Raw genomic sequence first — 10,849 nt, 5'->3', positions numbered from 1 at the left:
TAGCTTGGTGGCATGTTGAACCCAGCAAATCTAGTTTATATGTGCAGGGATTTTATTTTGGTATCATGGAACATTCTATGAGGTGAAGCCCACCCCTGCACTGTGAGTTGGTACAGGCCAAATAGAAGTTTGCCTTCTCATCTGCTTGTCTGCAAGACCTTACTGTAGACACTGAAAGCTGGGAAAGCTCGCCCATGTTCCTTTTATGGACTTTCTCTAAGGGGAAGTCAGACCATTGACTGCTCTCACTCAAGCCAAGATTTCAGGCAGGAGTCTCTCCTAGGCCTACCTTCCTTATGAGGCTAGGCTACAGCATCTGGGGCTCCTTACCTCGGAAAAGAGGCAACTAAGGGGAGACGTGATCGAGGTGTATAAAATTATGCATGGGGTGGAGGGGGTGGACAGAGAGACATTTCCCTCCCTCTCTCACCACACTAGAACCAGGGGTCACCCCATGAAACTGAAGGCTGGGAAATTTAGGACCAACAAGGAGAAGTCCTTTTTCACACAGCGCATAATTAATCTATGGAATTCTTTGCCATGGGATGTGGTGATAGCCACCAGCTTGGATGGCTTTAAAAGGGGCCTCGACAGATTCATGGTGGACAAGTCTATCAACGGCTACTAGTCGGAGGGCTATGGGCCTCAGAGGCACGATGCCTTTCAATACCAGTTGCAGGGGAGCAACAGCAGGAGAGGGGACATGCACATACATCTTGCCTGTGTGCTTCTCAGAGGCATCTGGTGGGCCACTGTGTGAAACAGGATGCTGGACTAGATGGGCCTCCTTGGGCCTGACCCAGCAGGGCTGTTCTTATGTTCTTACCTAGAGATGCTGCCAGGGATTGAACCTGGGACCTCCCGCATGCAAGCAGATGCTCTACCGCTGAGCCTTCTCCATAGGAAGCTGCCTTCTACTGAATTAGACACATTGGTCCATCTAGCTCAGTATTGTCTACACTGACTGGCAGTGGCTCTCCAAGGTTCCAAGCAGGAGTCTTTCCCAGTCCTACCTGGAAATGCTGCCAGGGAGTGAACTTAGAGCATCTGCTTGCACGCAGAAAATCCCATCACTGACCTATAGTCCCATCCAAGGGGCAGGGGCGTATCTAGGGTGCGGCAGGCAGGGCACGTGCCCCGGGCGCCACTTGAAGGGGGGTGCCATTTCTTAAAATTATTTTTTTTAAAGGCTGCCAAAAACAAAATGGCCACCGCACATGCTCAAATGACCTCTTTGAGGCCCTAGGCCATACCAGGCCTCACAGAGGCCATTTGAGCATGTGTGGTGGCCATTTTGTTTTCAGCTGCCATTTTTTTTTTTTAAAATTTATTTTAAAAAATGGCCACCGCACATGCTTAAATGGTCCCTGTGAGGCCCTAGAGGCCAGCAGGGGGGAGGGGGAACCTTTGCAGACCCCCCCCCACCTTTAGAAGCCCCCCAAAGGGGCTACAGGTAATTTTTTTTAAAAAAATTAATGTAATATAAGTCACTGTACACATATTCAGTTATGTGACTTGTATGTGACCTTCAGACTTGTATTTTTCCACTGATATTATGGTAAAGTTATCTGAAAGATGGGTGTCAGATGTTTGGACAGGGGGCACAATTTTAATGCTTGTCCTAGGCGCTATTTTCCTTAGATACGCCTCTGCATCTACCTGGCGATCTTGACAAGGGACATGTTAACCCCGGAAGGCTTCTCTTTCAAAGGAGTCCCTGGTTCCTTGAGTGCAGGATTTGCAAATACTAATTCCTTACAGTGTCACACGAGTAACACCATCCTGCTACATTTAGCCCTGGTGTTTAAAAGGCTGCTTGGCACACACTACGCTGTTGGGGAGGAGAGAGAGACAAAGGGGTGGGGGATGGATGAGACCTGCTGGGTCAGATCTAATCCAGCAGCTAGTATTCTCTTTCCAAGAATGGCCAGCCAGGGACGGCCCTTTCATGAGGCCAGGTGAGACAGTCACCTTAGGCGGCAGATTATTGGGGCAGCTGGAGGGCAGCAAGACGCCCCCTGCAGCTGCCATCGGAGTAGCTCTGGGGGACCTATCTGACCCAATTTTAATGCTTGTCCTAGGCGCTATTTTTCTTAGATACGCCTCTGCCTAGGGGGCTACCTTACAGTAGACAGTGCTTACTTGTCACTCATCCAAACTCAAACCAAGGTGAACCCTGCTTAGCAAAATGGATAATTCATGCCTGCTACCCACAAGCTCTCCACCCCAAGAGAAACTGGTATGCAAAAATTACTCATGCCTGTTGCAAGAATTTGTATAAGTAGCAATTGATACAGAAAGCTTGCTGAAGTGAGCCAATCTGGGTCTGGGCAGTGCCCAGAAACCTCTGAGTTCTGGGAACGAAAAATAGGATACATCATCATGCAACGAAGTCATAAAAACGTAAGAACAGCCCTGCTGGATCAGGCCCAAGGCCCATCTAGTCCAGCATCCTGTTTCACACAGTGGCCCACCAGATACCTCTGGGGAGCCCACAGGCAAGAGGTATGTGCATGCACTCTCTCTCCTGCTGTTGCTCCCCTGCAACTGGTACTCAGAGGCATCCTGCCTTTGAGGCTGGAGGTGGCCTATAGCAGGGATTCTCAACGTTGGGTCCCCAGATGTTATTGGACTTCAGCTCCCATAATCCCCAACCAAAGGCCACTGGAGCTGGGGATTATGGGAGTTGAAGTCCAGTAACATCTGGGGACCCGACGTTGAGAATCCCTGGCCTATAGCCCTCCGACTAGTAGCCGTTGAGAGACCTTTCCTCCATGAAGTTATCCAAACCCCTCTTAAAGCCATCCAGGTTGTTGGCTGTCACCACATCTCGTGGCAGAGAATTCCACAAGTTGATTATGCATTGTGTGAAAAAGTACTTCCGTTTGTTGGTCCTAGATCTCCTGGCAATCAATTTCATGGAATGACCCCTGGTTCTAGTGTGATGTGAGAGGGAGAAGAATTTCTATCCACTTTCTCCACACCATGCATGATTTTATAGACCTCTATCATGTCTTTCCGCAGTTGTCTTTTTCCTAAACTAAATAGCCCCAGGTGTTGCAGTCTTGCCTCATAAGGAAGGTGCTCTAGGCCCCTGATCATCTTGGTTGCCCTCTTCTGCACCTTCCTCCTCTGCAGTCCATCAGAGATGTGTGGACTTGCCACAATTAAGAAGCATTTACCCTTTCTGGGAACAACACTGAAAAGAGAGAACAAATCCCATCCCAATGGAATCTCCACTTAGTTGTTCTAGGATCATCGAGGCAATCTGAAGGAAAAAAAGAAGAAACGCTTCTTCAGGGAGCCCAGACCCTTTTGCAGAGCAAGGTCATATGAAGCGTTACTGCTGCAGACGTGGCGTTTGTCAGGCTCCACTTATCGCTAGGTAGCAACAATGGCTGAATTAAAGCAGGACCAGGGATCGGAGTGCCCCAGATCAAGCTTGTCATGAAGCTCATGTGACCTTTTGGCTGTTCTTCTTTATGTTCTACCAAAGAGGATCTAAATTAGCCTTTTGTTGAGAAAACCTCAAAACGGATCCCCAAACTGAGATAAGAAAGTGGGAAACCATGACCCTTATACAGCAGAAACACCCCAGAGGCTAAATATATTTTTCTTTAAAACCATTTGCTCCCTTATGGAGACAGCACAGAGTCGCAATTCCTTTGGGACCATTTCCGCAGCATGGGAATGGAAAGGGTGCTGACTGATGCACGTAAGGAGGCTGGGATGTCACTGAACTGGCCAGCAAGGTCACTGGCCAGGGTCAGAGGGCACGGCCCTGGCCTCTTCTCACTTTCTTCCTGTGTGCCTCTCTTCTCCTCAGTGGACTGGAGGAAAAGGAGGAAGAAACAAAGGTTGTTGAATGCACAAACGGAATGCACAAACTCACACAAACTGATCACAAGGCTTGGGAACCCAGGGAAAGCGGACACAGACGGCTCTTCGCAGGTTTGTGTTTCACGAGGGCATTATGGCACTGTAAATTAGCCTGGACTAGAGAGGGGCTTCTCACTGTCTGACAGCTGCTAAAAGCCTGCTCAATTGGCAGAAGTACTAAAGATTGCAAGATTCTCAGGGTTTGCCTGTTTCTCATGGCTGGGCCACAACAAATATAGAAACAAGGGTTCAAAAACATTTTTTTAAGAGCGAGACAGAGAGAGAGAGCAAGGTGCAAGATGGCCAAAGCGCTAGATGAACTTTGGTTTCCAGCAGTCAAAAGGCAGAACTCAAAAGCCACTATGGCAAAGAGCTCTGTGCTGTGCATTTCCTGAAATTCATTTACATATTAATGTGTGTTGCCGACTTTTCTATCACACACACTCAAATCCGCTTACAGCTAAGATGACTCAACTGCCATCTCTGCCAACTTTTAAAAAGGCAGTTAAGACACATTGGTTCCGCCAGGCTTTTAATTAGACTAAATTTAAAATTTAACACAATGTTAAAAACTATTTTAATGTTTTAACATTTTAATTTTAATTGGTATTGCTTTATTGTAAACTGCCCAGATATAATTTTGGGTGGTATATAAATATGTTAAATAGATAAATTAAATAAATATAAAATAAATGCTGCCCTGAGCTTCTCAGAGCCAGGTAAAGTAAAAAGCAAAGGTGTGCTCTCGAGTCGGTGTCGACTCCAGAGCCCTGTGGTTGTCTTTGGTACAATACAGGAGGGGTTTCCCATGGCCTCCTCCCATGCAGTGTGAGATGATGATGCTTTTCAGCACCTTTCTATATCACTGCTGCCTGATACAGGAGTTTCCTATAGTCTGTGAATATGTTCCCTTCTGGGAAACATACCAGTGGGGATTCGAACCAGCAACCTCTTGCTCACTAGGCGAGCCACTTCTCTGCTGCGCAAACATATAATTCTAGAAAGCCATGCGACTCAAACAAAAGGTCTTACAGGCACACCTAAGAGGGCTCAGGGAGCCTCCCATGTGTGAGAGCAGCTCTCCCTACTGCAGCAATGGTTTAGAAAAGAGCTCCACGTGCTCCCTAGCTGGATTTGGGAGCTCCGTCCGTCCAAGGGGCTCCAGCCATTTTCACTCTCTTAAATTTACTCTCCTCACCTCAGCTTCACAAGTTTGGAAGAGATTCTTGAGGCAGCTGTGCCCAATTTCACAACAAAACCCTCAACAGATGCTGGTTTTCTAAAACGACAAAGCTTGTATTTATGAGGCAGGCGCTCACAGAAATGCCACTTTAAATTATGAACGTGTCCTTTCAAGTAAAAAGGTTTTTATAGCCAGAAATGAGGAAGTGACGGCAAACAGGTTACTAGTCCACATTCTTAAAACAGACGGTCCACTTCAACTTCTTCATGACGACAGAATGCCCAAGAATCGCTGTCAGGAGAAATACTACACATACCCTCGGCCACGCCCTGGCCGCAGCTACCCAGACCCAGCGAGGGCTCCAGGCAAGACTGACTGTGCAAACTTATCGGCGTACTCCCCAACAGTGCTGTCACTAGAACCAGTCCGGTTTCTCCCTCACAGGATTGCAAGACCGTTCGGAAGGATCACATCTCAACAGGTCGCATTGCTAAGGTTTCCAGAACTCTTCTGCAGGCCACATTTTCAACGGAGGTTCAGAATCTCTGCCCAGCTACTGTGTTTATTACAAGGCCCGTCTTCTGAAGCGGGTAAAGGCTTCTGGGCCAGCCGCACCCATTCTGCCCACTGACTTGCTCCCGGGTAAGCGGAGAAATGGGCCAAGGGCTCCTCCTCCACCATGTGAGCAACAGCGGGGAATTTGGCCGAGTCCTCGCCTTATGACAGAGACACCTGAGGCATTTGCTCACACGGGCAAAGAGCTCCTGGACCCCCCTCTGTGTGTGAAAGCAGGAATGGACTAGACCCTCTCTTCTCCGCTGTGGATTAACTGAGCAGGTCAAGATACAGGCACAGCGGGGGGGGAAGCAACTGAGAGTCATCAAGGCAGAACTCTGCCAAAGCCTCTGCTGCTGATGGCTGGGCTGGAGAGGAAAAGGTTAAGACGTTCTTCTGCCTGTGACCAGAACGGCTTGGGCGCATGAGGAAGGATGGCAGAGCTTCGGACCAGAGGGGAGGCTCCGGGGCTGGATTATCGGTGCAGCTGGGGGTCCCTAAACTTGGGTCCTGAGCAGTGCTCCCTGCAACAGGGATCCCCAGGCGTGGGTGACTACAACTCCCATAATCCCCAGCCATAGGCCAATGCAGCTGGGGGGTGCTGGGAGGGGTAGTCGACAAAACCGGGGAATCCCAGTTGCAGGGGACACTGCTCCTGAGATGTCGGACTACAACTCCCATCATCCCCAGCTGACGGGAGCAGCAACGCATCATCTGAGCACCCACGTCTGAGGACCCCCGAGTGAAGCCATTATTCATTCACATCCGTAAGGACTCGGACACACATGACAAGAGCAGTCAATCGCTGGGCACAGACTAGCCTGCGGCTTCCCTGGGGGTGGACTTACTGGCATCAAGTTTCCCAACCGCCCCCCCCTTTCTGACCCCCACCCCCCACCCCATATCCCGCATCAAAGTGCATTCGCTTTTAAAGTTAGGAGGTTTTTTTGAAATCATTTTGGCTGCGATTCCCTCAGTCTAGCCAAGCTGCGCAGAGCTGGCTCCTTCGCATCACATCCCCCGCCCCACTGGTGCCCCTCTCTGTCCGGACGCTGCGCTGGCGGGAGGCCTGCGGAGTGGTGTCTCGGGACGAGGGGAGATCCCTGAGGCAAAACCATGGCTTTTTCTCGGCAAGTCTTGGAGAGGACCGTGGAGCGGCTTTCATAAGGCCCCGGGGATCTTCTGGGGCGGGAGGCCCTCCTCGATCCAGAGGGAAGGGGAGAGGGCGCTGGGCAGCATCCGCCGGTGGATCCGCCGCAGCCGCAGCAGGTACAGCAGGATGGAGAGAAGCACCACAAAGAAGCAGGCGAAGAACAAGTAATGGTTGTAGACGAAGGAGAAGCTGTGCCAGCGGGAGTGGTTGCTGCGGAAGGTTTCCTGCTGGATGTCTCTGGGGGAGGCAGAACGGGAGAGGAGGAGGAGGAGGATGAGAAAAGAGGCCGAGCCTCCAGAAGGGGGAGACATATGCGGACATCGGGGTTTAAAGTTATATTTCTGCTTTCATTGTGATGGGTTTTAATGGCTTCTGTTTTAATTGTAAACCACCCTGAGCCATTGCGGAAGGGCGGTATAAAAACTGAATGAATAAATAAATACATACATACATACATACTTACATACATACATATAGGAAGCTGCCATATACTGAGTCAGACCATGGGGCCCTCTGGCTCAGTACTGTCTACCCAGACTGGCAGCAGCTTCTCCAAGGTTGTAGGCAGGAATCTCTCTCGGTCCTATCTTGGAGATGCTGCCGGGGAGGGAACTTGAAACCTTCTGCATGCAAGTGCTCTACCCATACCCTCAGGGGACACCACTGAGGTGTCCCTGTGTGACCCTGCAGTTGTAGCATGACTTCCCCCCACTTCCTGCCTGCCAAGTCCACTTCCTCCTCCTCAGCCACATGGGCAGGAGAGAGAGGAGGGCTGCTCTCAGAGGAGCTGGGCCCGCTCCCAGTCTTTGGGCATGTGCCTCCAAGGTTGCAGGCAGGACTCTCTCTCAGCCCTATCTTGGAGATGGTGCCAGGGAGGGAACTTGGAATCTAGATGCTCTTCCCAGAGTGGCTCCAGCCCCTGAGGGGAATCTCTTCCAGTGCTCACACTTCTAGTCTCCCATCCAAATGCAACCAGGGTGGACCCTGCTTAGCTAAGGGGACAAGTCATGCTTGCTACCACCAGACCAGCTCTCCTCCCGTTAAGAGAGCGGACTGCCTCTGTGGAATCTGCAGCTGCTTTCCTGAGAACGGGCCCCCTCCCCAAATGCCCGTTGGCATTTCAGAGGGGAAGGTCACTGCTTCAGGGAGGCATCAGTGCCTTTAGATCAGCCACCTTTACACCAATCCTCACCCTGCCCTCAGACCTACGTTGATGCCTAGCAACCAAAGGGCAAGCACTGCTGAACTTAGCAGGCCCGGAAGTAGAGAGTCAACCGAGAGACCTAGGAAGCCGCCTTATACTAGTCAGAGCAGTGATCTCCACTGTAAGACCGGCTCGGGGTCCGTGGCAGCTCCCATCAGCCCTTAGTGTGGCTCTCTAATGCGTTGTTTGTCAGGCTTGTGTGAAATGTTGGCCAAAGAGGAATACTCTGCACAGTCTGCCTGGCACCATGCAGAAGCTACTGTTCTCACTGTGCAGTGCTGAGCCTTGCCCCGCGCCAGAGGGCTCCTTTAAGGGAAAGAGAGCTGCCTGTTCCCCTTAAAGAAGAAAGGGAAGTGCCTCTTGGAAGGCACGCACTACGGGATGGGAAGAGTAGCCTTTCCCAGCGCTTTCCTCCTAGAGCTCTACAGTGTTCCCTCTAACAGGGATTCCCAGGTGTTGTGGACTACAACTCCCAGAATCCCCAAACAAAAGTCACTGCAGCTGGGGATTCTGGGAGTTGCAGTCCACAATATCTGGGAATCCCGGTTAGAGGGAACACTGTACAGCTCTTAAGAGAGGGTTCCAGCTCCTCCCATTTATTATTTATTCATTCGATTTCTATACTGCCCTTCCAAAAATGGCTCAGGGTGGTTTACACAGAGAAATAATAAATAAATAAGATGGATCCCTGTCGGGATCCCTGGGTAGGAAAGGGCTCTCATGCAGGAGGCTTGGCACACTAAAGTGGACCCCGCTTGAAAAATAGTGAAGATCACCGACTCAGATCACAGGTAGTGGTCTAGCGTAGCATTGTCTACACCTGGGCTGCTCAACTTCGGCCTGCCTGCAAATGTTGGCCTACAACTCCCATAATCCCTGGCGACGGGCCACTATGGTTGGGGATTAGGGGAGTGGTGGTCCAAAATCAGCTGGAGGGCCACGGCTGAGCATCCCTGGTCTACACTGACTGGCAGCAGCTCTTCCGGAGTCTCTCCTAGACGGGACTGAACCTGGGGGCCTCCTGCCTGCAGGGCAGACGTTCTGCCACTGAACTACAGCCCCACAAGAAGGGATGTGTCCAACGGCAGTGAGCAACAGCTCTTCACACACTCCATCACAGCCCTGAGGTCTATTCCTACACCCACTGGGCAGGCATCTGATCAATGCGACATGCTCGGGAACCAAGCATTCTTTTCCCTTTGGGGCCAAAAGGGAGATATGCCAGCAACCAGCTCTCTTTGAACTTCACAGCTGAGGCCAAGAAAAGAAAAGCCATACCTCAAGGGCAAGAACCGGGTTCGATAGAGGATGGCCCCCAGTGTCCACTGGACCTCTTTGTCATAGACCTGCAGGGCTGTTTTTAGGTTGCCGTAGTTCGTGGGGAAAGAGAAGCCATTGTGAAACACTTCAAACATCCAGGCTGACTTAAAGCACTGATACCTGCACAGAATGAGAACTCAGTAATTAAAAGTCAACAGGTCCTGTCATTTAAACAGTCACGGGGCTCTAGGATCATCAACAACATGACCCAGAAGGAGTTAAGAATGATTAAGTCCTATTTTTCTTAAGCGTTTATTACATACTCCAATTTACTTTTCATACTTTTCAATGGGGATTACGCAGGCATTCTCTGGAGAAGGTCGCGGAGAATTCAAGTGTTGACTTAGAAGTGTGTCTAGAGCGGTGTTGACAAAAACAGAGAGCCCCAATTCCAGGGAGGGTGAACTTTGAATCAAAAGGTAAAAGGGTGGGAGGTTTCGATGTTTTCTACCTTCTCTCGCCAAATGTACCTACAGTTGACTCAGTGGCAACAGGTTTGCCAGAAACAGAATTTCAACAGCTCGGAAGGTTTTCTTCTATTTATGCTGGCCTTGGGCCAAAATAAACAAATACATACAACAGCTCGGAAGGCACAATTCATAATTAGTAACAGCCAGTCACTTTCGGGGGCATAGGAAGCTGCCAAATATCGAGTCCGACTCTTGGTCCATCTGGCTTGGCCTTGCCTACACTGACAGGCAGCAGCTTCTCCAAGGTTGCAGGCAGCAGTCTTCCCCAGTTCTACCTGGAGATGCTGCCAGGGATTGAACCTGGGACCTTCTGCATACAAAGCAGATGCTCTACTACTGAGGGCCAAACTACATGGGATGCTCAGTGCACCACTGGTCCGGACCATGCTTATTTCTTTGGTAAACAGCAGCAGGGGCAAGATGGGGAGAGAGAGCTGGATTAGGCTGTAGTGGGGGCAAAGCTTTCCTCCTCCTCCTCCTCCTCCACCCTAGCCCTGATCTGGATCAACACCCTTGCTATTTATCAAAGAAAACCTACACATAAGAATATAGGAGGAAGTTGCCTTCTACTAAGACAGACCATTGGTGCATCTAACTCAGTATTGTCTTCACAGACTGGCAGCAGCTTCTCCAAGGTTACAGGCAGGAGTCTCTCTCAGGCCGATCTGGGAGATGCTGCCAGGGAGGGAACTTGGAACCTTCTGCACGCAAGCGGGCAGGTGCTCTTCTCAGAGCTGCCCCATCTCCTAAGGGGAATATCTTACAGTGCTCATGCTTCTAGTCTCCCATTCAAATGCAAACCAGGCAGACCTTGCTTAGCTAAGGGGACAAGTCATGTTTGCTACCACGAGACCAGCTCTCCACATGTTGGGGTATTGATGCATTGGATGCCATACGTGGCTTGGTCCCAAACACTCAGCAGGGCACTGCTGTCCTCCTATGAGGGAGCTCACTGGCTCCCCCTCTCGCCAACAGAGCCTGGGCTCTGGAGCTCCCTCCCTCCCTCCCCAGGCGTGTGGGTTGACCTTGCTGCTGGTCTTTAAGGAGGCCTTAAAACACATCTTTTTAATCAGGCCCTCTTACTT

General features: G+C 50.4%; 1 protein-coding gene across 7 annotated transcripts in view; it reads right to left on the bottom strand.

The window, feature by feature from the left end:
• Positions 1-5,151: 5,151 nt before the first annotated feature.
• Positions 5,152-10,849, bottom strand: part of ENTPD4 (ectonucleoside triphosphate diphosphohydrolase 4) — a 33,678-nt gene continuing 27,980 nt past the window's right edge. For 5 of the 7 annotated variants that reach the window (XM_053269444.1, XM_053269445.1, XM_053269441.1 and 2 more), the window contains exons 13-14: positions 9,253-9,414; positions 5,152-7,007 (exon numbers count right to left, since the gene is read on the bottom strand). In XM_053269444.1, the coding sequence (XP_053125419.1) occupies positions 6,779-7,007; positions 9,253-9,414 (391 nt within the window). In that variant the 3' untranslated portion in view covers positions 5,152-6,778. Of the gene's footprint in view, positions 7,008-9,252; positions 9,415-9,515; positions 9,700-10,849 lie in introns of those variants that run through there. The other 2 variants (XR_008311014.1, XM_053269446.1) reach the window with 2 other exon arrangements.

This window comes from Hemicordylus capensis, chromosome 8 (genome assembly GCF_027244095.1).
Source record: "Hemicordylus capensis ecotype Gifberg chromosome 8, rHemCap1.1.pri, whole genome shotgun sequence".
Taxonomy (NCBI): Eukaryota; Metazoa; Chordata; class Lepidosauria; order Squamata; family Cordylidae; genus Hemicordylus; species Hemicordylus capensis.
Note: the sequence above shows the minus strand (reverse complement) of the source record. Positions and strands in the feature narration are given on the sequence as shown.